At 37.0% G+C, this 27,594-nt stretch overlaps 1 protein-coding gene across 1 annotated transcript in view; it reads left to right on the forward strand.

Moving 5' to 3' along the window:
- SLC1A1 (solute carrier family 1 member 1) overlaps window positions 1-26,572 on the forward strand; it is a 50,188-nt gene extending 23,616 nt beyond the window's left edge. The window contains exons 3-12 of the mRNA XM_036403471.2: window positions 6,388-6,480; window positions 8,039-8,153; window positions 9,976-10,018; window positions 11,727-11,834; window positions 13,134-13,318; window positions 15,284-15,391; window positions 20,096-20,218; window positions 20,744-20,938; window positions 21,431-21,565; window positions 24,458-26,572. Coding sequence (XP_036259364.1) covers window positions 6,388-6,480; window positions 8,039-8,153; window positions 9,976-10,018; window positions 11,727-11,834; window positions 13,134-13,318; window positions 15,284-15,391; window positions 20,096-20,218; window positions 20,744-20,938; window positions 21,431-21,565; window positions 24,458-24,704 — 1,352 coding nt within the window. The 3' untranslated portion in view covers window positions 24,705-26,572. The remainder of the gene's footprint in view (window positions 1-6,387; window positions 6,481-8,038; window positions 8,154-9,975; window positions 10,019-11,726; window positions 11,835-13,133; window positions 13,319-15,283; window positions 15,392-20,095; window positions 20,219-20,743; window positions 20,939-21,430; window positions 21,566-24,457) is intronic.
- Window positions 26,573-27,594: the final 1,022 nt, after the last annotated feature.

Here is a 27,594-nt window from a genome sequence, read left to right on the forward strand (position 1 = left end):
AATCACTTTCCATTTGCCATAGCTTTTTCATTACCTGATCTTCTCAGCCAACATCTGACTTGGAACTGTCCTCCTAATGAGACTTAGCTAAAGAGGTTATTCAGTTAGCTGGGGAAAGACTAGTTGCAAAAGATCTTTCCAAGCCCCATGACACAGTAAACATGAGGAAAAAACAAAATTACGAGATGCATATCAAGTGAAAGATGTTTGAGAATGATCTAGTGGCAACAGTAACCTGAGTCCTTTGTCTCAGATGAGCAGTGGACAGTACCTCGTGCTTTCTGAAGTCTTGTGTGTGGGTAGTATTTCAGTAGACAGTTGTGAATTACTTACTGGGTCCTGATAGTCTTGTTCAAACACAAGTAACATGTTATTACATTTCCCAGAGAATTCCACAGAGCATCAGGAAAAAAAGGAAAAATATTCACCATTCAGCTTATGGAAGAAGCAACAGAAATTGCTGTTAAACTAGTCTGGAAACTGAAATTTCAGGGAGAATATGAAGGAAATGACATTTCAGGAGATTATTGACAGTCAGGGCTTAACTACAACATCATGCAAATAAAAGGGCAAAATGGGAGAGAAAGGGCTCAGAGTCTGGAATGGGAAGAGGGAAAAATCATAGATGACTTAAAAATGTCTTCAGTAAAGCATAGGCTCTGAATTCACCAGAGTGATTCCCTCACTGCACTTATTTTCCAAATGGTGTGCAGGATTTTCCCTTCAAAAAGTGAGCATAGACCAAGGACAAAAGGAAATATTGGGCCAAGAACAAAAAGACAGAGGACAACTGGCTTTGGAAGCTTGCAATACCCTGCTTGTGCAAGCAATAATCTTGCTCAACACTGGAGCTAGAATTTGGTGTTCACTCCTCAGATAAAAAGCCTGTTGGTCTTCTGAAGGTAAAGGCCAAATACTGTTTTAGCATTGGTAGTGTTTCCCATTGCAAGTAGAAGATGGCAACTAATTCAGAACTTTCACTTGCATCTAAGATTGTTTTTATGGCCTGACCACTAACTAGCCTTGTGATGACCAGTGAATTAAATGAGAACTCTCAGAAGAGAGTGTCAGCACTCTTTTGGGTTTTTCTCCTCAGTACTTTTAAAGAATAAATATTACCTTTTTGCAACAACACATAACATAGTTCACCCCAGCAATAAAGTAACATTACTTCTTTTATATAAGACATTGTGATCCCCTTAGAAGGACTGCCTATTGAAATTCTCTGTATGCATTTTAAGAGTCACCTATGGTTTTCTATTTTTTTATGTCTTATGCAACATTCTGTAAAAACTTTTTGCTCTCCTGGATGCTCACCATCATTTAATTTAATTTAATTTAATTACATATCATTTATTTACATATAATTTCTATGATGTAGTGACTGCATATTGCAGCCAGAAAAGCCAAAATGGACATGAAGAAATGAAGTGTGAACACCTGGGAGAAGTCAAGAATAATTTTGTGATTTATCTAGTGATCTCAGAAATTCTTCAATTAGTCAGTAAGGCTGCTAGCAGTTTGGAGCAGTTTCCGAACTGTGTTTTGCCTTTGAATCAGCATTGTGGTCATAGCTGAAAAGGTCTAAAAGCCATACAGTTCTATTCTTCAGGAACTTTTGTGGTTATATTTTTATTACAATTGGGAATTAGATAGGGAATTAGGGTATCAGAACCCTGAGAGAATTGTGTGCAGTTGATATGCACCATACTTGAGTTGATTTTCGTCAGAATTGAATTAGCCTCTAAAACTAATAGAGAAATATACCATGTGGCTGTCAGTAGCGTGAACTTGGAAGGACCTTGAGCCAGACTCTTCCTTCAGGCCCTGGGTCACTTAAGGAGAACAACTGTCAGTGCTAGAAGCTGGCTAAGTGGCATCAAGAAAACTCACATCTTGATCCTCAAGTGTGGCTGTGCTGCAAAAGGAGTTAAACAGCCTAGCCTTTTATGGATTATACATAATGATCAATGTGTTGTGCAGATAAAGTGATGATCCTGTCAGCTTCCACCAATCTTTGGAAGTCTGAGAACAGCTAAGTACTGCAAGAGATGGACTTGATGATGGCACTGAAATTTGTAGAGCAGCAATAAAAAATACCAGGGGGTCTAGGTATAATTATTTCTTTTGAACAGAGTCAACCACTACACCAAATTTATGATTAAATCTCTCATGATGTACTGAAAAAAAGCGCCTGGAAGCATAAATCTGTGTGTACAGTTGCATGTATTCCAATCTGTAGAATGGTATGAGAAATTCTAAGGGTGTAGATGTTATCCCGTAGGGAACTATGAAGATGATATCTAGCAAGTCAGAAGACCCCAGTGATTGTTTCCAGTACTTCACAGAACTCATTTTACTCCCAGATCTCACAGGACCGCAGCACTGGTCTCACAAGAGCAGAGTGAACAACTCTGGAATTACAGTGCTGTGCCTCAAACCAAAGCCATTTGGCCATTTGTACATAGGCATTTTTACAGGTCTCTAAAGTGGACATATTTTATGTTCAGTGGCTACTCCTGAAAAATTCTGGAACACCATGTTTCATATTTAAACTTAGTTTTGTTTAAATGAGACTATTCCCTTAGATAGCTTTATCCAGTAGTATTTCAGGGAAGTAGTTTTAAACATGTACAATTTTAAAAAATTCCTGCAGTGCAGCATTTCCCTTTAGGAGGGTTTTGAGGTCCTTAGAGAAGAAAGAGTAGAAGGGAGAGACTTCATTTCACTGATTTTTTGGGTTGTATTCTTTTGCAAGTGTATGTCATACAAAATAGAGAAAATTGAGCAAAAAAAGGGAAGAGTACTAAGAGCTTCAAGCTGGAGACTGTAACATAGAAAACGTGGGAGGTGAATTGCAGACTAGACAATTGATTCCAAAATTTTACTTCAGTAATTAAAACCTTAACTCTGTTCTGCTAAATCACATGGGCAGAGAGGTAGATAGATTAACAGATTTTAACATCAGTTTAGTGTCTTTGGTGATGATCTCACTCTTAAGCCTTTTTGTATCATAGCCACAGAATTGCATTTTGTGCTTCAGTGGCTACAGCTGAGTTAGGAAATATTTTATAGGAAAACTTAAGGGACTAATCAGAAATAACTGTAGTTGTGTAATGCTATGGGACGGAGGAGAATCTATCGTGCCTGTTCAAACTCTATACAGTAAATTATATTACCAGTTTATCTGTTCAAACATGTTTAAATTCGGGGATATATTGAGGGAAGAAAGAACAAATACATTAGTTGGAAAAGTTTAGTTGTAATCCGAAGTAGATAACCAAACCTAATTACACTGCTTTTGTGATCTAATTTTGCATGACACTGCAGACTTTCCTTTTAAAGCAGCATGTGTGCCATCTTAGTTTGAGTAATTAGTGTTCTTCTGAACTGAAATTGGTGTTGTGTAGTAGTTTAATAATGTTTTAGTGCTTTCTTCAATACATCTTTTATTAACTCTTTCAGTTCCAAAGTAACTGAAAGACATGGTGAAACTAAAGCCATCATGTAACTACAAAGGGAATCTTAATTTCAGTTTTCTTGAGAAAAAGGCTAGTAGCTATCAATTATGTTATCAGTTGCTCAGTCATGACAGTAGGACATATCTGGATAGAAGTCCATTATTCTATATCATATTTTCTTATGTGTAACAAGCTAACATGAAAAAAAGGAGCTTAGTAGTATACATCACCCAGTGTAAACCTGTGTCTGTGGCACTTGTAGTGAATGCTATTTCAGTCTCTAAATGGAAACATCATTCTGAATGCAGGTTTCAGAGTATAGCAGGTTTCAGAGTATAGCAGCTTTCAAAAAATGCAAGTCCCACACCTATCATCCCCAGACCATTGTTGTACTTATTCAGCCATGTCTGTAAATAATTTGTGTGGTTTTGTGGTTACCAGCAAAGCAGCATCAACATAACAATGGAAGGACAGGCTGGATCCTAGCACAGCTTGCTCACTAACAGGATCATTACTCAGTTTAAAAAGGCAGGGGCAAAGTTTACCCTTTATTATACCTCTATAACTCTACTGAGCATAATAGTTTGCAAAGGGCTTTCATTTGGAGACAGAAGAATTCCTGTCACAGGAATCTCCTTTCATATTTACTGTAGGATCTTTATAACTGACTACTCCAGGGAAATAAACTTGCATGATTATTCGGCTCTTAACTAAGTCAACAAGACTGTCAGAGAAAAAAAAAAAGGAAGGCATAAGTTGTAGAATAAAATTCCATTATTTCCAAGGTTTTTGAACTTTTCATTAAAAGATACGGAATGGTGGCAATACCTGCTTGCTCTCTTTTAAAAAAAAATGTGAATTCTTCCAAGTTAATTTATCAAGTGCAGAAGTTTCAACATTGAACAGCCTTTGAAAATAGGCTTGTCCACAGAAAGCATTTTTTGTTATTATTGGTGTGAATTGACACAATCAGGTAACCAAGGGAACCACCAAGTGACAGCTGAAACACAAAGAGTAGATTTATTTCATTACCTCACCAACAATGCTGGTTGGCCGAGGCACATGGAGACAGAGCTCCCTTAGGCTTGGCTCATCCTAGTGGCCAGTGTGGGGGAAGTGCTTGCAGCCTGCCTCGCTGTAACAGAAGGCTTCCTGCATCTCTGTGAGAGTGTGTTATCTCTCCACAGGAATTCCACTTCTCAAAAGAGGCGTAGGCTGAACAACACTAGGCATAATAAATTGAGTTTTCCCACACTGACATTTTTAGCATTCCCAGCTGCAAGGTCACTTTGGTCTAAACTATTCCCTCCTGCTCCCCATATTTTCCAGTTTTAACCATTTCCTCCCAAAACTATCCATTCTCAGGAGTTCTTGCTGCCATGATTTCCACAGCCGAGCCCACAGCAATGGAAAAGTCCTCCTTTCTACCTTTTTTCCCCCCAGTTCCCAAGGTGAGAAATGGAAATCAAGGCTCAGATTCTGTGTTCATTCTGTTATTTGTGGCTCAAACAATATCCTTACTGCTGACAGTTTTGTGTAATAGCTGTAGCTATTGTTTTTCTCTGCATTAATCTGTATTCCTTTGCCATATGAATAGTTCATTGATTATCTTAATTTGCTTTACAAGTGAGAGAATCTTTGCACTATGATTTCTGTATATATGTGTAGTTCTTCTGTACTCAATCTTATGATACACTATGCCATGGAAGACCCCAAGATAATCAGATTATGAAATAAAATAACCTTCATTCTTCCCTCTGAGTATTGTTTGCATTTTGAATAACAATTAACAGAACTAGTAAGACATTATGTGAGTACTCTAGGCACAAGTTGTCAGTGCTGTTAGTATAACTTCTGAATGAGACATCAACACATGGTTAAACTGTGCTTGCTAAGATCCTTTTTGAGCTCAAAGATCAGTAAGTTACATGTATGTCAGATCTCTTGATTTTTCTTCCTTCACTTTTGAAACTATTTTTCCCTACAAAATCACACTTCTCTGAGGCTAAATATCCTTCTCATGGTTTACCTTTTGTATACAAAGGAATCCAACCAGTCTTTGATAAACTGACTCAATAAAACAGTATTAATGGATCACAAATGTATAATAAAGAGAGAGCAGTGAATTATTAACTAATGTTGTTATAAACAGACAAGTTTTAGAGTCAAAATGCTCACTTTGCCCTGGTTACTGATTTTACACATACAACTTTTATAAATCTTTTAAACAACTAATAAATACTTCACAAGAAGTTTCATCTGGTATTGTTGCCAGGAGCTAAGTTGACCTGAGTGTAATACCTGTCTCAGCACTTTCCCTACCTTCATTAGTAAAACTGCCGTCAGTTCTTGACAATGACATATACAGGTGGAGAAGTGTGGACCACCCAAACTTCAGAAAAAGCTTTAGTCAAAAATCTAAAAACAGTAAACCTGTTAATGAAGACAAACTGAGCAGAAATGGTCCTTACTTGTCTGATAAGCCTTTGAGCCACCTGGGATAACAGGCCTGAGCAACTCTCTTCACATGGCTTTTAGCTTTAAAGCCAAAATGTTACAGGTCTGGAAAAAGGGAAGCTATGAGTTAACAGAATAAGGAACTAAATTGTGACATGTTCTTGTAAACCAAAGAAATCTAATTAATCACAAACATCAGGGAATCAAGAAAGCTCGATTGTCTTTGTTCTAGAAAAAAGGTGGGGGGAAAGGGAAAACAGATTTTTGAAAAGAAGCAGAAGCAAATATGTTGGTCAGCTACAGATATTTTTCAGAAGTGCAAATGTCAATTAAGTATTTAGAAACATCTTGAATAAGGAAAAAATTTCTGCATAGAAGTAAGAGACAATAATTACTTCTCTCTACAAAAATGACAACATTCTTATAAGACTGGTTTTTATTGTTTTGTTTCTGTGGCTGTTTTTTGCAGGTGTTGCTGCTTTGGATTCCAACATTTCTGGGAAGATTGGTTTGCGAGCAGTTGTATATTATTTCTGCACAACAGTCATTGCTGTAATATTAGGTACTCTGTGATTCTGTAACTTTTTAAATCATCAGCATTGCCTAATTACAAATGTACTGCACTGTGACATTACTAATTTCTCAAGACAGGATGTGGAGATAAGATGGGGAATCATACCAGACAACCTGACATTACCTGTAGTCAGATACAAAGAGGAGCTGTCCTGCTGTCCGTGGTTGGGCTGTGTTCATATCCAGTGTGAAGCCACAGGCAATTTCACCATATATTTCAGCTCAGGGAAGATTAGGAGCTGTCTGCTGAGATAAAAAATGACCAGCAGTGAGAAAGTTGAATGAATGTCAAAGACCAACCTTAAATACAAAGTGAATTTCCTCAATTGCAAAACTGATAGCCTGTTCCTGATTCTCATATTGGAAAATATGTAGTGTGTCACACCTGAAAGAATGACAGAAAATACTGGTTCCTTTGTCATCTTGTTTCTTTTCTTAAAGGCTTTTTCCCCCTCTGTGACTGCCAGGCTCCAATCCTAGATCTCCAAAATTCTCATCTCCTGTTACAGGAAGTTCCTGACAAGCAACATTGACATGTTTTGTATTTGCTTAAAGAAACATCCTAAGCCCGCCTTCTTAAATAAGAAATAAAATAAAACAATCTATCTCATATGTCTTGGTAATTTCTGTGAATACATAAGGAATGTTATATAAAGACTAATTATTAGTATGTATCTAACTTTGAAATTGTTCCAACTTTGGGTGAGGTGTTAAACCAGACAATCTCCCAAGGTCCTTGCTATTCTAAGTTGTTCCATGGCATTATGACATTACTTGTTTCATAATGCAGAGCTATGCAAATACAGTAATGCTTTTATTCATTAGAAAGACTTGTTCCTGCCTGGTTGAAGGGTCATCCAAACAGCTTTCTCCCTTCTTTCTCCCTTCACTGAAATTTAGTAGTTTCATTTGCTTTGGCTTTCTCTGGACTTGTATAAGGGGAAAAAAAAGAGAAAAAAAATATATTGAGAATTTGGAGAATAACAATAGTAAAAATTCTTAAAATGGAGCCACTAAAGTAAATGAAAAATTTGTCATTGATTTCAGTATTTACAAGGTCAAATCTAATATTTCTTAATCTACTTTTTTTTTTATTTCTTTCTTTTTCTGAAGCCTTCTCTTACATAACTATATTGCTACCTAACTTTAATGAAACACCCTGTGACTCTGGGGTGCACACTTGTATTCATTTCTGAAAGCTAGTAACAAGAAGACTACATAAAGGACAAGGGAAATAGCAATTAAATATATTCTCTCTGCAAAAGTTGCAGCACACTCATCTGAAGCCAGCTAAAGTTACTTACCCTCTTGGTGAGCAGTAGTGATGTAGTATGATACATACAAAAACAAAGCTAAAGTGATGAAGTCTAGGGGCAAACCTGCAAGTAGCTCCTGTACTGGGGGAACCCACACATTTAAGGACACCACCTGCAAACTTTTCTGCACATACTATCAGAAGCACCCAGGGAAAGTGTTTGTTGAGTTCACAAAGAGTTTGGATACACAGGATATACTTGCACAGTGAGCTCTGCTTCTCCTTTCTGCAGGGATTATCCTTGTTGTGACCATTAAACCTGGAGTGACTCAAAGAGCAAGTGAGATTGACAGAATGGGCAGTACCCCAGAAGTCAATACTGTTGATGCCTTGCTGGATCTGATCAGGTGAGATTTTAATTTTTAGTTTCCATATCCCCTTTGCAGAAGTTCAAACCAACACAAATTAAGTTGTGATATGTAATACAATAAAATGCTTTCTGATACTGTTTGGATGAATAAGGGTAATATTTCAACAAATTAGACATTTTAAAATTTACTCAAAGCAGTTTGTTTAAAAGAAATTCTCTTTACAGCATAGACTTCAGCTAATAAACCAGTGATGAAAAATCCGTCCTTCACAGAAACTGACATGCAAGATTTATCTATTATGAGAAAAAGATCCATAAAGGATTGGTGGATTACTGATTGGCAGCTCCTGTGTCATCCAGCATAGATAACCAGCTGAAATTGCAGAGCTGTGGTTCCCCTCTGCAAGGCAGCATGCAGAGTAACAGATGCAGTATGCCAAGATTTCCAGGGGTTCCACAGTCAAGAAGTTTGCTGCATCACCAGTATCTAAGGCAACTGTATAATGTGTCTTTCCCCATTAGCATCATGGACAATGATAGATATTTTAAAGTGGTTAGAAGAAGGAAACCCCTAGAAAAGTCTGCAGAAGACAGGTGCAGGTTTTCAGAGCTACTGTGTATAAGGGATTTGAAGAAAAATAACACCAATAAAGGCTGCATTTCCAATAGAGGCTAGAGGCTAGGTGGTACCTTCAAAAATATTTCTGTTGATTTTTTTTCTTCTGGTATATTTAGTCTCTATTCTGGGTCACCATTCCTGCCCACCATTTTGCCTTTGTAGAATTTTTACATAATCTGTCACGTAAGAATCAACTGCCACATATCTAGTAGTTTGGGGGTATGCTATGGATTATAGCTCAACTTCTTGCAAAGAAGTTGAAGACTGTAAATTAGCAGTTAAAATATCTGAAATTCTCTTTTAAAGAAATTAGAATTGCCTATATATTTATATTAAAAAATATGGATAGAAATAATAGATTTAGGATTCAACACAAGACAGTCTTGTAAAGATGAAGGAAAAACCCACACTTAAACAAACTGATTTTGCTTTTGAATAGATTTTGCTTTTAAAACTTGAAAACCAAAGGCAGGAGTTTGTGAAAGATCTTTAGGGGAGATTTTAAAACTTCTACTTCAGTATATAAATGTATTATATATATAAAATGCATTTTCTGCACTGGGTTGGATATTTACCAAATACCTAATTAATGCTTTCTTCTTGCAACTGTTTGAATCTGAAATTTGCATTTGGAAACGAGTCACACAACTGCATTGTACTAAATCTCCTAATTTTTTGGTGTTTGAAAATGGTCCTTGACCGCAGAATAACACAGGAGAATTTACCATTAACGAAGATTAATTTCTGAATTCAAAACTACAATAGAGCATACCAAATATATTATTCTTACAGCACAGCTTTTGTAAGAAGTTTTTTATTTTTCTTTTCTGCCCATATTTGACATAACCTATAAAGATGGTGTGTCCTATATTTCTTACACAAGTCAAGGAGATAATGTAGCAGGGATAAAATACACTGGGTTTAGTATCTTACCAATAGAAATGTCAAATACTAAAAAATAAGCCCAGAAGTTCAACAAGTGCAAGCAGGAAAACAGTCATTGGGACTCTTAAACCCTTAATTTCTTTGGAAAAAAAAATCTATCTATCTATCTATCTATCTATCTATCTATCTATCTATCTATCTATCTATCTATCTCTGGTGATGCTAAATATACTTCTTTCTGCTAAAAGAAACAAAACATGATCTGTTTTTTAGCATCAAATTTTATCATTTTTTATAGCAAACAACTTTTCCTTAGTATGCTGTTGTATTGAAATGCTTCTATGCTTTATAACAGGAATATGTTCCCAGAGAACCTTGTTCAGGCCTGTTTCCAACAGGTAAGTTTGCACATCCCTCTTTATTTCTGTAGTTTTCACTGTTAACCACAAATTATTTTCATATGTCACAAAAAAGTTGTCAGGCAAGACTTATTTCTGAGAAGTCCAGGAATATCTTCATCTCCTATAAAAAGGTGAGGGTTTAAGGCATCTTGGTTCCATTTCCATTATGATAAACATTCTGCTATCAGCTATTAAGTCCCAAAAAAGCACTGTTTTAAGAGCTGGATGCAGAAACCAAGCAGCATGTAAGACAAGATGTTTCATTTTGGGACAAGAGTTAGAAGAACCATCTTAAGAGGATTAGTTGCCTAGTTCTTAAGATCCCTCTGTGTCTGATAAAGTCTGTGTAAGTTAGCCCTCAACCTGAAGTGTCTCACATCTAATATCAACTGCCAGACCAAATCCTTTGAAGGAAAAGGATGATAACTAGTAGTCTATTGGAGACATCTTTCAGGAAAAGGGAGTGTTGCAAGATGAAAGAGGAAACTTCTGTCTATATATTAGACTTACCAGCTAACCTCCCCCAGAAATTTAAATCAGAAATTTATATGCTGCTGTGCGCAACTCACTTTATAAAACTTCTCCATGTAGTTTTTGTCATCATTACTGGCCACCCCACACTAAGGGGACAGGCAGGCTCTTTTAGCAATCCTTGACAGAATGCTGGTGGCATTAAACTGTAGTTACTATTAAAGTCTTGTTTTCTTAATGGATTATGATTAGTATAGCACAGAACTTAGAATAGCACAGGATTTCTGTGAGCAGAATCAGTGTAGAACAGTTTTATAGTAGCACAATTTAACTTGTTTTCTAATCACCTGGAGCGACTGCATATTTGGTCAAATCTTAATACTTAATTTGCTGTATCAATATAACAGCCATAATCTATGTTTGAAAAACATATAAAAGAATGCAGGTTGGTCACTCAGTCCTCAGAGGAAGCAGACAATGATGGAGGCATCCCTGACCACCAGGTCTCACTGTCCTGCAGCAGTTTTGGTCCACGTTACTCACTAGGACTTATACCTGCTTGGTTTTATGGACGGTGTACCTGCTGCTGTTACATTTGCCTGTTCTGTGACTGCATCATCAACATCGCTTGTCTGGCTGGGTGCCTGAAGCATTTAAGACAAATAAGGAGAGTAGTAGTCAGCCTTGTGCCAGGAATCTGGAGGCTAGTAAGGAGCGGAAGAATAAGACTGTTAGGTTTGTCTGCTTGGTGCACAGGACCTTGAAGACCTGGCAATGAGGGGAAAGGGAAATATGTAACCCATTTGACCACTAACAATGTCTGTTTGCCTAGCAGAGTGGCATTAGTTATGCTGACCACATCACCAAGAGCCTCTCCTGGCATGGCTGTCAGCAATTCTCTCCAGACTGTTTGTTCCAGCAAAAAATTCTTGCCATTGTCAGGAGCTCTAGCTCATGCCCCACAAGACTGCAGCACATCCATGGGGTATCCAAGATCCTGGGGAGCAGCATTCATAGAATGTTATTTGTGAACCTCTTGTTTGATCTACAGCTTCTGAGGAACAGAGCCCTGACAGCTCACATGAATTGGGAAATAAAGTGTTTGTCTATATTTGCTACCTTCACTTCAATTGGTTAATTTTTCTCATATTTTTACTGCACCTTTGTCTATTCTTCAGTTTTCTCATTTTTCTAAATAAGTTCTTCTGGATTTTTTTCTTTAAAAACTTTCCAGTATAAAACCAAACGTGAAAAAGTTAAAACTACAACTGCTGTGGATAAAAATAGCTCCATATTTCGAGAGGAACCCACTACAACAGCTACAACAGCAAAGGCTTCAGAGGTACGACCTTTTATCCTTTCATTCCTTCATAATATATGAAGTAGGAAGAAAGAACAGACTAAATTTGGTTTATTTCATGTGGTTAGTGATGAAGAAATCATTGGAAATAGCACATAGATGGATTTTAGCAAGACTATGGAAGTTAATTAATAAATGCTTAGAGGTCCTTCCAGTAGGATTAAGAACATCAGAGGATCCCATGGGTAATTGACCAGTCCAAAGAAAACAGATGTAGATTGATTACTTTTATCTGCTTATGAATTGTAAATTTTGTGAAAAATTCAACACTCACTGTGGAAAGACTAGATGTACATCACCTTGAGATATTTGAGTAGCAATAACTGTAATTGTAAGCACTAAAAAAGAAAATTAGTTGAAAATAATAATAAATATTTTAATGGAAAACAAAACAATATAAAGCATATGTTAATTAATAGTTTTTACTCTGAAAAACAATGTACAGAAAAAAAAGTGAAGAGGTTTAAAAAGCCTTTCATTAGAGGTGTAGAAAGCTTTTGGGTGTTAATGGTGTATAAAGTCTAGACTTACTCTGGAGGAGAGGGAGAAAGGAATTCAATAGAATGTGAATGCAGAACTATAAACAATACCAAATCAATATACATTTTATTATACTCCTTCCAAATTTCATCTCAAAGTAATAATAGCATGGGAAGATGGGCTATATGAAGAGACATTAATTAAATCCTGAACCAGAATGTAGTGAAGAATTGCACGCTTTTGTTGATATGTTCAGGCTGCACAGAAGAATGTATGAATACCTCTTTAGTAGGATTTTTATGCAATGTGCACACAATTCTCCTATAAATTATGAAATTACACTGATGTCCCAGTTGTTAGGCAGTGGTGAATTTATCTTAGATCCAGATACAAACCCTTGAGTTGTTCAGAAACTAACGCAAGGATTCTGCATCTGTGTTTTGCTTTCCAGTGGGGAGTAAATCTTGAGTGTAGAGGAGTAGATCTTGAAAGCATGACTGTGGATACTTAGACCTTGCCATACTCAAGTCAGAAGTCTATAGAAAGGACAGCACAAATTAAGGGGTGCTTTACTCCCTGCTGAGGTTTGGTCAGATCCATACATGGCTTTAAAATACAAAATATTCAAGTTCAGTTTAGTGTATTCCTGAACTTGCCCACATGGCAATTTCAGAAAGCCAGTAGAGTGGCTGGGAAAGAGCTTCATGTCTTTCAAAAAAATCTAAATGTCTTTTCGTTTTAGAACTCTTTAAAGTAAATTCACTATTTTCAGTATTTTTTTCTCTTGATTCCAATTTATAGAACAAAACCCAAGAATATAAAATTGTGGGGATGTATTCCAACGGCATCAATGCGCTGGGGTTGATTGTCTTTTGCCTTGTTTTTGGAGTGGTTATTGGGAAAATGGGAGAGAAAGGACAAGTGCTGATGGATTTCTTCAATGCGCTGAACGAAGCTACAATGAGAATAGTTCAGATAATTATGTGGTAAGTTCAAGGGCATACTAGCATTTTCCAATAACTTCTTTAAGTGGATTTTGTCACTGAAGAGGTAAGAGCAGACTCAACCTCATGTTTGCTTTTGCATAGTGCTTTACAGAAAGCAGCTTTCAAAGAAAGATTGGTAAAAACTTTCCTTTCTACAGAATTTGATCCTTTTGAGGGAACTGGAAACAGGGCTTCTTAATATATACTAAAGGAGCAGTCCTATTGGTTCCCAAGAAACTTGAGTATTTTAGACATTCTTGCTAGATGTTTATAAAAAACTAGTGCACTAGTCATTTGAGGCCTCTTTTGAGGATAAGCATTACCACTCATATGCCCTTCTGAGTCTTGAACATTATTCTCTGAAAGACATTATGTTCACAGGATGTCTGTATTGGATCTAAGTTCCTTTAGAAATCTGAATTAATATGCAAGAAACAGCACAGAGAAAAATTAAAAATGGTATGCAAAATACAACTTAGTATCATTTACCTCCTGCTTATAGGTTTTGTGAGACTACATTCTCATAATGTTCTCAGACAAGAAAAATAAATTTAAAATACAGAAACGTGTGTGATAGTGTTTGGTGGGACTTCACAGCTATTAATAGAATTTTATATGTGCAAATCACAATTACAGGATCAGGACTATAAACACACACAATTCCTTCCAGAGCTTGATCCTACATTCAGAGTGCCTTGTGCCACTTATTACAATACTCTGCTCATGTGCACATTTCATACCAGTACCATGTCAGATCTGACCTTTCCATGGGTTTTTCTTACATCCCAGCATACTGAGATGTATGTAAAACAGCAAACCTGTCCAGGGTTTGCACAATTCTTGCTTCCTTAAAGAAAGGTAAATTAATTTCTGCAACTGGTCCTGTGCTAAGCAGCTAGTTTAGTCCCAAGCTAAGTTAAAGCCCTGTGAGATGGGTTGCCTCACTCTGCAGAAAATTACCAACAATGAGACTCCAGACTTAGCACGTGCCATACAGGCATTTACATATAAATTGATTATCCATTTTCTTGCATGTGCAAGAAGCTGTGGCTACAGGCTCCCTGAGTTTCTACAGATGTGGGAGCTGTTGTTTGAAACAAGACAGAGTTTTCTGCTGAAAGTATGAGGAATTAGTACTGTTTTCATCAAGTTCAGTGCTTAGAGGAACTAGATATACCTGCTTTCTACAGGGGTAAGATACAATTTTGTTTATGAGATAGCACACATACATTTTATAAATTTATAATTTCTATTTTAAAATGGATACATTTGATATATTCACAAATTTATAGATTAAATTATACTGCTCAAGACTCTGGAGTAATAACTTGTCTCTGTGACAGCCTGCTCTCTGGAACCAAAAAAAATATGCAATGGAGCTGGTGCTAACATAATTCCTGATATTTCCCTTGAATTTTCTGTAGGCCATAGCCTATGCAGCTGTTCAGATCCATGATCAGGTTTATTCTGTGCAAGTGACACAGCTATAACCCCCAGTGCTGCAGGGCAGCTCCTGTAACTACAGGAGACCTTTCCCATCTGTGTGTGATTGCAGACTAGACAGACACTGGTCTCAACCCTGCAAACTTCCACCTCCAGGGAGCCTATGGCTATACATGAACATTTGCTGTAACAGGGTATATGCCCATACCCCTTCCTGACTTCTGTGTATTCTGTGTATTCTTTGACACCAAGTTATACAATACTAGCTAGACTACGTGTAGAGTTACATTTACTTTTATTTTCCAGACTTCTTTCATCACCTCTGTTGTAGCCTTGATGCAAATGAATAAAGTCCAATGTATAACATAATTTAAGAAAAAAGAAATCTGTTGTTGTGAAATAGGATATCAAAACATATTTTTTATCTCTTTAAAAAAATTACTCTGGGAGAGAAGTTATTTCATGGTGAGCATGCAGTATGTCTGAGAATGCATTTTTGATAGCTTTATTTTTCCTTTCTAGGTATATGCCAATTGGTATCGTGTTTTTAATTGCTGGGAAGATAATAGAAGTCGAGGACTGGGAAATCTTTCGTAAATTGGGTCTTTATATGGCTACAGTAATAAGTGGGTATGTCATTTCTTAAAGATGTATGCAGTTTTGGAGCTCAGTTGACTACCACTCAATTATCCACCACATCCAGTCTTCTAGGTCAGAGACAAAAATTCTCATCAGTGAAAATTATGTGAGGATATGTGAGGATGGTTTGAATGCACATTTTGCTGGATGCATGTTCTGTTTTAAAAAGTCACTGCCTTGCATTCTAAAAAAAACCAAAACCCAAAAGTAAATTCCTTTATTGTATTCACTGTTTCATCTTCACAGCTTGTGCTGAAGAAAATATTGTTGTATTAAAGGTGAGGTTATGAATTATTTTTTATTGGGGCTTGCCAGCCTATCGAACTTATACAAATACGTGGATTATGTTGGGAGCCTCCATGGAATTTTTGGACCCAAGGTTTTGCAGCACAGACTGAACTCCCTGCTGAATACAGATGTATAGTAAGAGCAGTGCACAATAAAGGATGCTAAAGAGACTGATCCCTTCCCTCCCCAGTACTGAGCAGACAGCTGACATCAAGAGAAGCCCTGGGGATTGCACTGTTTGCTAATTCCTCCTCCAAGGTTAGGGTAGATGGTGAGGCTGCAAAAAGAGAAGTTGCAATCTGAATAACATAGCCAAGCATCAGAACTTTTTTTCTATTCTTTTTTCTTAGCAGTTGTCTATTTAGAACAGTCTGGGTGGAGGAGGTTACCACCTGCACAATGTGGAACCTTTCAGCAGTGGAACTTTAGAATAACTTAACTGCTCCAATGATAGGTTATATTACCAGGTTATTATCTATCTCTGAAGACTATCCTACAAAGGACTCTTTTGTCAGATAAATGGATATTACAGTCCCAATAAGATAAATGTGCTTAAATTTCTGTTTCCAATTCAGTGAAGCATAGCCTTCTAGGCAAGTCTTGGTCCTTTACCTTAGCATCCACTCCTATAATTCCTTCAGTATACTAAGGACTTATATGTGTTTTGTCTAGAGGCTAAGTCTGAAATTGTTCAAGAGTTTCTTTCCCCACACGTTATGCATTTGCATGCTATTCTTCAAATGTCATTCACACACTTTCTGACAGCCAAAGAGAATGGTAATATATTAGTCTTAAATGCAAACTACTTTATAAATAGTCAAGAAGGATCTCTGGGGTTTTTGCATTAATCTGTGCTAGATAAGCACATTTATTTCAAGGTTGTTGTTTTGTTTTATTCATAAGCCAGTATGTTTGGACTAGCTGTTTGAAAATCAGAGATAAAATTTCTTTCTAAATAAGAATTACTGCTCCAGAAATAGCACTGATTCATTACTTCTTCAAAATGTTACAGAGATGAGTACAAGTTATGTTTATCTAATGCATTATGCAGTTTTTGTGAGTATTTCTTTGCACTTGGAAAATAGCTCAGATTTTTACATGCTTCAAAAGCTGATATTTACCAAGAGATGGTAAATCAAGACTCTAATATTTCCTATAGAAATTATAAATGACACCCCAACCCCAAGGTAGATAAAAATCATTGACAGAATGACAGTGTATTACTTCTGCTGGTTTTCTATGTCATTAACTCCAGTTAATTCAGAGGAGGAATATGTTAATGGATTACTACTACCTTTTGACTTCAGTTTTACATCAGATAGCAAGTTTTAGTTTTAGATGTGATAGCAAGTTTTATGACTATTTACCTATCGGTAACTGATTACAGGTTACTATTTGTATTGTGACAAGGCAAGTCTTTCTAAAGATGTGCGTGAAGACACAATGCCTTCTCCAAAGCACTTTTATTGCAAAGTAACCTGCCACTGCATAGCCTCCTGTTTAGCTGGTAATCATTTGTTTGATAGGCACAACAATTTTAAGTAGATCCCCAGGTGCCATCAAAAACATTAGTGAGAACTAATTTGCATCCTTGGAGAGAAAAATTCTCTGTTCCTCCAAATATGACCATTTTCCCTGATGGGTGCTCTGGTAGAAGATCTCTGCAGCATTTCTGCCTCCTGCAGAGCAGCCTCCCATGAGTGCTGCTCAAGGCATTGTTTTGTGTATTCTCTGCAAAACTGACCATCGGGAGAGCATGTAATAATCAGATCACAGGAGCAGATGTGGACACATACACACAAGGCTATAGGCTGCAAGGAAAAGGTGCTTGTTCTACATTTTTCAGCCTGAAAGAATACCCCTTTTTCTTACCTCTCAGGAAAAAGGAGAAATGTTGCTCTTTCTTTGGGTCTCTTAAAAATTGCTGTTCCCACCATCATTTTGGTTTTCATTCTTATGTGTTTGACCCTGTCTGCAGTGTATTCTGTTCACTGGTGTCTTCTGTAACTGCTTTTCATCCCCTCTTTAAGCTTGAACCTGAAAATAGCAGGTTATCTTAAATGTTTCTTGTATTCCTTTTAAAGATGTCTGTCCTATCCTCTGCTTTCTTTCCTTTAATCTCCCTAACCAGCTCACCTTCTCCCCAGCTTAATTATTCATGATCTTTCATAGCCTCAGCCCTACCAGGACTCATCCACCATTGTTTGCAGCTCACCTCAGTCTCTCTGTCTCATTCAGGTCACCATGAGGGAACAGACTTCCCCCAGTGTCTTTGGTACAATTTGCCACTAAGTATCTCAAGTCTCTCACGATTAATGATGAGGACATATTAGAAGTTACAGCAGAAGAAAGTCAAAGTGGAGACATAATTTAAGTGCCAGAGGGAACTCAAGCTGAAGGGGGGGGAGGAGGAAAAAAAAGGAAAAAAAGAAAGAAAGGAAAAGAAAAAAGCTGCAGCAATTCCTTGCCTCTCCTTGCCTATGCCTTTTTCTCTTCCGAATGTATCAAGGAAGCTACATCCCTGTAAGAGATATTCCTACATGGAATGGCAGCTTGGGATTCTAAGGGACATGATTCTTCCTAACTTAAAAATGAATGCTATTAGAATTTCTGTTTTCAATTACTGATTATGATTTTGGTATAAAAAATTCTGCTCCTTTCTGATAATTGCATTTTATGAACAAAAATAAATATTACTTAAAATTTGTTTCAGGAAAACCAGTAGTAGCAAAGCAGATAAACAAAAATATTTTGAATAATGTCATGTTCATGCTACTAAAAAGATGCAAATCTAAATTTTTCAAATAACTAAGTCAGTATGCTTTTAGACTTAGACATACTTGAAATGCTTACTCTCATTAACATTTTATTAAGACAGCAAATGGCACCCATACCACTTTATTTTTTTCCTATATTCAGTTTGTTCTCAGGCATGTCACAAACCTAGCAATTTATACAATGATGCCTTGTGTTGGTGCATGTATAAATTGCTAGATTTCTTTCTAGAGTTATTTACAAAATTTTATCAAGACATGTTGCATGTTATTATTTACATTCCACTAAATATGTCATATGATTCTACAATTCTGTGATATGTTCTCATACAGAATGAAAACTTCAATGCCTGTTCCTTTTGAAAAGATAATTTTTCAAGGAAACAAGAATGTAGGTTTTGTGGATGATTTTTGATGCCATTGTGGATTTCTGTACTGTGACTACTGGTCTCTTAATTTTCTGGTTTTGGCAGAACAAATGGTACCATTATTTATTGCTATCTTTATCAACTGCTCTGAAACCATAAAGCATTATTACAACAAAGGAATGTGCACATGAACATTTTGTGAGGACAGAGTAAAAATTCCAAGGTCATAGGTGACAACAGTTTTTGGGTTTATGTTTCCAGGCTATGTGATAATTTCTTTTCATGAAAAGCAGATGTGCTATAATTGCAGCCTTTGAACATAGGGAATACTCACAGACCCTTCAAATACATTTTTTTTCAAACGCACTTACAGCAGTCAGTTTACCTTTTATCTTAATGTCCACAAGCTCTGCATTCCTGTGCATTCAGGATTACGGCACAGTGTTCAAAATTAATGCATAGGTTGAAGGATGATTTCATCCCTGAGACCTATACAAATGCCCAGGCAAATATATCTGAGCTGCTAAAATCAAGAGAGTGAGTTGATCTTCTATGAGTCAACCCACCTAATTTTAAAAATTAATAGTTTCAAAACATAGTATTTCAGCATCTTACAACATTAAAAATGCTTAGACTACATATACCTCATTTAAATAGTCTCAAATATCTCACCACATTTTAATTGTAGACCTGAGCTTAGACAGTTTTGCCCAGAGCAGATGTGGATTTTTCTAAAGGTCCATATTTGAAGATTCTGCAGAAAAATGTGCATTTCAGCTGACCCTGACTGGAAAGCATATTTACCTTTATTTCTAAAACATGTTCTGTAATAAGGGCAGACAAACTGAGAATAATAATTTGACTTGGTTTTCTGATTTGTCTCTGGTTTGCATTGTAAGGATTTGGGAGAAAAGAGAAATGTTTTAGTGTTATTTCAAATCACCCTCTGCACATCACTTTTAAATATTACGTATTAGTTTAGGCTTCTAATTTTTATCAGTTTAAAATTTTTTCAAGTCAATTCTTGCTCAGCTTAGGAGAGACAATTCATATATGGTGTCTCTCTCTCCAAAAGGAAGTGTAGAACAGCATTAGTCTGCTTTTTATTAATGTGTCATTCTCTCTAAATTTTGCATCTAGGTGAAACACCTTTAGTGTTTCATGATTATATTTGAGGACAGAGCTGGGTACCTATTATCAACATCTTAGTAAAGAAAGACAATGAGATGGATCTATTTGTTTAACTAGTTGATTTTATTTTGCAGACTTGCAATCCATTCCAGTATAGTTCTGCCGCTTATCTACTTAATAATAGTAAGGAAAAATCCTTTTCGATTTGCCATGGGGATGGCTCAGGCACTTCTTACAGCCCTTATGATCTCTTCCAGGTAAACAAAACCAGTATCTTTTCTGTAATGTTCCTAGTAGTATTGCATGGTCTGTGCTCTGCTTTTATTGCTACTTTTTTAAAAGCCCTGATATCAGCTGGACAGTTCTCAGTCCCCTGGAGGCTGAAATACTGTTTTCATTGTTATTTCTGTCATAACCAAAGGACACTACAGAGTGTGTTAACCTTACACCAAATGAGAGTCTGCCTCTCCCTGGAGGAGGCAGTTCTCTGCCATTCAGTTCATTAGCCACAGACTTGACAGCATTTAAGCAGTTGAACATTTTTTGTGACTACGTATAACATGGCAATTTACCATGTAGTTTTGAGAACTAACACTTAGCTATTTCTTCCAATATTTAGAAGGTATAACAGAAGTTGCTTTGCTTTTTCCTGGTGCGGCCTTCCTTCCTGCCTTAGATCTCCTTTTGAGTCATAGAGCAAATCATGCTCTGAGCAAAAGGAAACATAATAGAAATGGTGTGTTGTTGCTTTCACTTATTTTATGTGTTTCATTATGTGCCAGTTCAGCAACTTTGCCTGTCACTTTCCGCTGTGCAGAAGAAAAAAACTTGATTGACAAAAGAATCACAAGGTTCGTTCTTCCAGTCGGAGCTACCATCAACATGGATGGCACTGCTCTTTATGAAGCAGTAGCAGCCATATTTATTGCACAGCTGAATGACTTAGAACTGGATATTGGCCAAATAGTTACCATTAGGTAAGACTAAAGCCATCACATGCATTTTGTGGGAAGTGAGCTTTTTTGTGAATGGTACATTCAGATACCCCATGGGAAAGTTTAAACTATCATTCACAGCATAAGAAATAACAAATATTCTCATTTCTTGATCCAAGGCCTAGCCAGTGCAACCTGATGGGGAGGTAGGATGGATCAGGATATACAACACTGTTATGAAAATTGCCATTATTCTTCCCTGCAAACACTTGCAAACCTAACTCAGCCTCTACCTTTGATCCATCCAGTTTGCTTGCTAGACATGTGTTGCCTGTTATTCTGCAGTGTAACCATAAGAGTACATGAGAACATAGCCTGTCCTATAAGCTTGATACCAGACTTTGAGTAAATACTATTCAAGAGGAAATCTGAAACATTTAGGCCTCTTTCTTGCAGTGAAATTAAACTATTTGTGCTAGAAAACAGAGTAACATGTATTCTGAATGCCTTTTCTGGGTTTTATTTGGGATTTAGCGTCACAGCTACAGCAGCCAGCATCGGGGCTGCAGGCGTGCCCCAAGCCGGACTTGTTACCATGGTGATTGTGCTGAGTGCCATTGGCCTGCCTGCCGAGGATGTTACTCTGATCATTGCAGTTGACTGGCTTCTGTAAGTTTAAGGCACCTCATATTTAATTTTTTTTTCTTTTTCTTTTTCCCTATCTTTTTTTTTAATGTTTGCAGAGGTTGCCTAGAAATGTGTGAGTCTGAGAAAGAAAGCAATAAAATCATTTAGTTGCAGAAAATGGATAAAGATTATTCTTATGGCCAGGCTTGTTCAGAGTTAAATGCAGTAATGGCTTTGATTGTGAGATAAGTCCTGCATGGGATGGCAGTGAATAACCTCACATTCAGAGATGCTGTCTGCCTTAAAGTAGTGGTCACATCACTAATAAATCATGAGCATCATCCTCAAGACAGACAAATTAAATAGTACCAAGAAATGTCTCTAGAGTGTCAGAGATGCCACTACATTATGCTAAACACATACATCATTCATAAAAATGAAATGTAGCCACAAGCTGCAAAGCACATGATATCCATAAACTGGCAGTGGAGCACAACATGAACAAAGCAAAACTGACCCTGGATTCCATGTGCACACATATAGCAGGTTGTACACAGATCTATGCTGCCAGCACTACTTTGCTAGGACTGTTCTTCACTGAGAGCACTCAGGGCCCAGCTTTCAATCAACAAGCACACATCTAAATTTGGAAAGTGATTCTTATGCCTAATCCAAACCATATCAGAACACTTCAAAACCTCTCAGTCACATTCATCTGCTCTTTCTGGAGAGAAGCCTTTTCACCAGAAATCTTTTCTGTTCAAGTTACACCGGTGTGTATCTCTGCCAATTTTGCAAAAGCCTGAAGAATCACAGAGTGTATTCTGGAGGTCAGAAGGCTATCAATACTCAGTTTTGTCCCATGATATAGAGGATTCACAAGTTAACAAGTATAACTTCAGGTTTTTTGCCTCCTAAACTGTGTGAGCTTTGGTGGTCAGGCCAAGGTCTTTTCACCTGCAGTTTGCATGAATGACATTTCACTGGTATCAATGCAGTGATCTTAATAATTTCATAGTATTTGCATTTCTTCTTCAGGTTTATTTACATTCAAGATAAATGCCTTGCTGTTCCTCCTCTGGCCTTTCCAGTCATTTTATTGAAGGATTTCTGGTGGCAACCTATGTATTTCACAGATATATTTAATTTATTTATTATATAACTCAATTTTTCAAATAGAGAGAAATGCCAGTCTCCAGAAAATCAGGTCTACTGTATGGACCCAAGAATCAATTCAATTTATGTATAAGCATAATTTCTCCAAAGGAACCAGTTCTATCCACAAGTAATTTTCCCAGTCAGCTGTCTGCAACAGGGTCTAATAGTTTTGTTTGCTGTGCTCCACAGTAATTTTGTTTTCTCCAGCTCTCTTCTATTCCTAGTGGGCATTTAATATTTTTAAGGATTGTGCAGATCAGTACAAACCACTGGCTCAGAGCAGGTATCTGAAGAGTCTAAGAACACCCAAATGTATAATGGTTCCTTTATCCAAAGTATTTGTCCAGCCTCCTGCAAATTGCAGAACAGAGAGCTCCTGAGTTAGAAGTGATTTTTGTCTTCTTCTATGAATGCCTCATTGCTTTGGGACCCATGTTTCCACAAGTCCTAGGGAGATGAATTCCACATCCTAATGATGCAGAGATATAATTGAATTTTGTTTGTTTTATCTACACCCTAATAATTTCATTTGATGCCCTCTACTTACCTTATGGGAGTGAGAGAGAAAGAGAACAATACCCTATGTCTCAGAGCAATCATGACTTTATGGATCTGATTTTTACTCCACTTTAGAAGTCTGTGGCTTTTGTGGGTTTTAGGCACAATATTAGTACATGGAAACATACAAATAATTCAAGATGTTTCTGGTTCTAATTAAGGCATTTTTCAGACTAAGATATGTTTTGCTGTGTAAATTAAATTAAATAGAATAGTGCTGTTATAACAGATGATTTTCCAGTGGTGTTGATTTCCTCACTTGTCACACAGTTCCTACTAAAACCTTTACTGCTTTCTCTTCCTTTCCCTACCATATATTTTTGTTGCACATGGAAAACTTTTTTAGCACTAGAATTCAGCAGTTTTGTAGAAGTATTGTGAAGTATTGTAAATATATCCACCTCAATGTTTCTGCACAGAAAGAGAAACTTGTTCTGCCACAGAGCCTTTGTAGTGCTCAGTAGCTGAAAAGAAAAACAGGGAAGTATGGCCTTCCACGCTCCATACCATACTTTCACATCCATACCATACTTTCACATTTTCAAATTTTATTATGTTGCAAGGATTTGTTGTTCCTCTGCCAAGTAGCAGCAGGTTTTTAAGGCCTGCATGTCACATTTCTGTCTGGAGAAAAATCAATAGTGCAGGAGTATCATATTCCTTTAAGGGACTTTTTTAGTGTAGGTTTGTCCTTCAGCCCTTAAATAAGGAGAGGCCAGCAGAAGACAGGCCTTTCCCTTTTTCAGCTTTGGGCAGAATACTGGACATACTGGGCTAGGTGCTCTTCTGGCTGAGGACATGACTGTTAGAGTGACAAAAGGCACAATGCAGACTCTGCTGCTATACCCCACAATCTGTCATTACAAAAGGGAGCCAGCTTTGTAGCATACTTCAGGGGCCTGAGAGGTGATCCTTCCAACATTTTGTAAGGCTATGCCACATTAGTGGAATTACTGCTCTAAGAGACAAGTGACATGACTTGCAGTTTTGCATGTCCTGTACAAAATAATTTCTCATGAAAGTTATGCCAGACTTCTTCAAATACCTGTGGGTAAAATTCTGATTCTTGTTTTAAAAGACTATTTTCTTTTAATTGAATAATTACCCAAATCTGCACTGGGAAGAAAACAGTGTTGCATGAGCTAGAGTACCTTACTTTTACTAAAAGGATTTTCTAAACAACTGAATGGTGTGTCTCACAACTTTTTTGTTCCGTAGGGATCGATTCAGAACAATGGTGAATGTCTTGGGAGATGCCTTTGGTACAGGAGTAGTGGAGAAGCTCTCAAAAAAGGAGCTGGAGCAGATGGATGTCACCTCTGAAGTCAACATAGTCAATCCTTTTGCCTTGGAAACAGGAATACTTGATAATGATGAAACACAGGCCAAGAAATCTTACATCAATGGAGGCTTTGCTATAGATAAATCTGATACTATATCCTTTACACAGACATCCCAGTTCTAAATCCAATAGCTTTCAGATAAAACAGGAGCACTAAGCATGGCCATATGCAATATCTCAAAAAGCTAAAAGGAAATTGAGAATTAATTACATCTCACTTACATCTGATTTACCACACAGACTCTGATTCTCCTTACCAGTTCTGCCCCTTCTCATCTCCCTCAAAAGGTTGAATTCACCATTTTTAGTCCTTACTTATAGGCTGAAGAAAAAGGCAGTTGTAAAGTACTTTTTTTTTTGAATATATACTATTCCTGAGGCTGTGAAATGCCTCTCTGGAATCAGCATGCTCATAAATGGGTCATTAGCTGGGAACAGCCAAAATGTGTTTTACTCAGGAGTAGCACAGCATTTTACACATTACCACATCACAAAGTACCTGTATGAAATCCCTTTTTACATCCTTGCCTTCTAAACAGGTTGCACTGTAACTTGATCATTTGCCAAAATGCTAATTTCTGCAGCTGAGGGGATACTACTTGCGTGATTCAGGAAAAAAACAGACCAGAAGGGCCTTGAAATAAGTACATTTTACTGTGAATAGGGTTTAGTTTTTATTCAATTGTGAAATAATTAGTCACTGAAAGAGGTCCAGTATTTATGTAGCTAAGTTTCCTCATACCTTTCATGTAAATGCCAGATGATGGTATTGGCCTTCAGATGTGAAATAAATTGCTCTGAGTTTGCTCTTCTGGCACTTGAAGAGCTTTTGTAAAGTTATACTTTACCTATTTAGGTCAACTTTGATGGCTTCCTCATACATTTCCATCAGAAACAGAATCCCATTTACTATTGTCCACTTATGATTTTAACAAAATATTAGTCAGCCCAAAAGTAAGAAGAGATCATGAAAACAAAAATGCAGAGTGCAAATTCTAAATGTTTCTTCCTTGCAATAAAAGCAGATAGATATATACATATATCAAGAATATAGGAATGAGACCTTTCTCATAGAAAGAAGCCACTTTCACTAAACTCCTTACACAGACTGGCTGGGTTTTTTTGGCTCTTTGGTTTAGTTTGTCAGTTGAACATGCAAGTTTATAGCTGCAACACCACTATAGTGCCAACCTGTCAGCTAAACTGTATCTTATGAACCATTTCTGGACCTAGAAAATCATGTCCTCAGGTGGCTTGCTGTAAGATAAGAAGCACCGAGAACTTCCTCATTAAAAAAATCTCCATTTTCTATAACATTTTATACAAGATTTTCATGGTGCAAAAATCACTCTCTCAAGGGAGGAGTTGCTGTAAGAATTTTTTTTTCTGCCTTGCACATTGAAGTAGTTTAGCCATTTTATATATAACTTAAACTGAAATTCATATATAGTTATTTCTTTGTGAATAAGCTTGTGGTAAGCATAAAATCACATTCATTTGCTAACAAAAAAACCTTCAAATACCTGCAGTGTTATATACTCGATTCAATCCTACACTTTTGTATTTAGACAGACCAGAAGTGTGCCAAAGAGACCTGATTAAGAAGAAAATATTTACTGTAGATTTTGATAAATTGCACCTTAAATTAATGAGACATAATACTGTATTTAAATTTAACATCAAAAACTATATGAAAATGTCAATCTAAGTATTGGTAAATTTATACATTAAAAAGAAAATGTACAGATTGAGTAAATCAGTCTTTTACGTTTGCAGAAATAGTATGAGACAGTCTTTATTTGTGCAGCTTTGCTTATGGGAGGAAACCAATTAGCCTACCAGTTTCCATGACTAGCCTATAATCTCTGCCTTGTCTTTAACCAGCTTTTTAAGTCACCCTTTTATGATCACTTTATTATTTAGTCACCCTGTTAATGATGTACTGTGAAAAGTGTTCCTAATGTGTTATAAATAAATAATTTCTCTCTTTACTCTTGTTTTAGCCTACTATCTTCTCCTTAAGAGTTCCTTTAGCTATAACAAGAAAACCAAACCCCAAGAAATTCAGGGTTTATGTTATTGTCTCTAGTGATTTAGCTGTAGTTTTGGCAAGAATTACTCTCTTCCTCCAATAAAATAGAAGCTTAAGAGCAGAGTGCTGAGATTGCAAGAAACCCCTCTAACTACAGATGACCTGGATTCGAAGTATGCTATTATTAAACACAGGCTAAGCAGGTGATTGTTTACCTATAACTTACTTATCTGGATCAGATTCAACTGAGCAGGTGTTGATGGTATTGTTTTGCCATCTACTCATCTACTACATCTACAACCAAGAGACCAAAGCATATGCTGAAGATCCTCTTAAGTCTGAGGATGCTTTTCTTGACACAGTATTGCAAGTATGTACCTTCTACATATGTGGAAACACCCTGCTTCAGCAACATCTCCTCTTTTCCACAGTCTCCTGGTCTGGAAGATTTGAAGAGTGGCGAAGAATCAGTATTAGAAAGGCATCTTCAGATTTTGGCCCTTTACACCATGTCGTTATGTTCTTGTAGGGGTTTTGGGGCTGCAGAAGCTTAGCACAAGATTGGACTCTGCATTTTGAATAGTGTTTGTGACTTTAATTTAATTTGACCTGGAGGACCAGGTTACCCACACACCATCCCTTCCAAAATACTCAGGGACTTTTAGTTGACTCAACTCTGAACAAGGAAAGCACTTGCACATAAACATACACAGGTCTGTCAACACACGCAGGTCAGGTATATCAGATCCACAAGATCTAAAATTGCATAAAAACCACCATGACATATGCAATTCACTTGTTCTTTAATATTCTCTGATATGACCAGAAACTGACCAGTGGTGCATGGGCAGGGAGGAGGCAGCCAGTGGACCCCCATACTGGGACACCACAGGATCTGTGGCCTCATCCTGCCATCACCACACAAAACGCTTCTGCATCACTTGCCCCTCACAGGGTCAAGGTCTTAAAGGTGCCTGGTGA

Source organism: Molothrus ater, chromosome Z (genome assembly GCF_012460135.2).
Source record: "Molothrus ater isolate BHLD 08-10-18 breed brown headed cowbird chromosome Z, BPBGC_Mater_1.1, whole genome shotgun sequence".
NCBI classification, from domain to species: Eukaryota; Metazoa; Chordata; class Aves; order Passeriformes; family Icteridae; genus Molothrus; species Molothrus ater.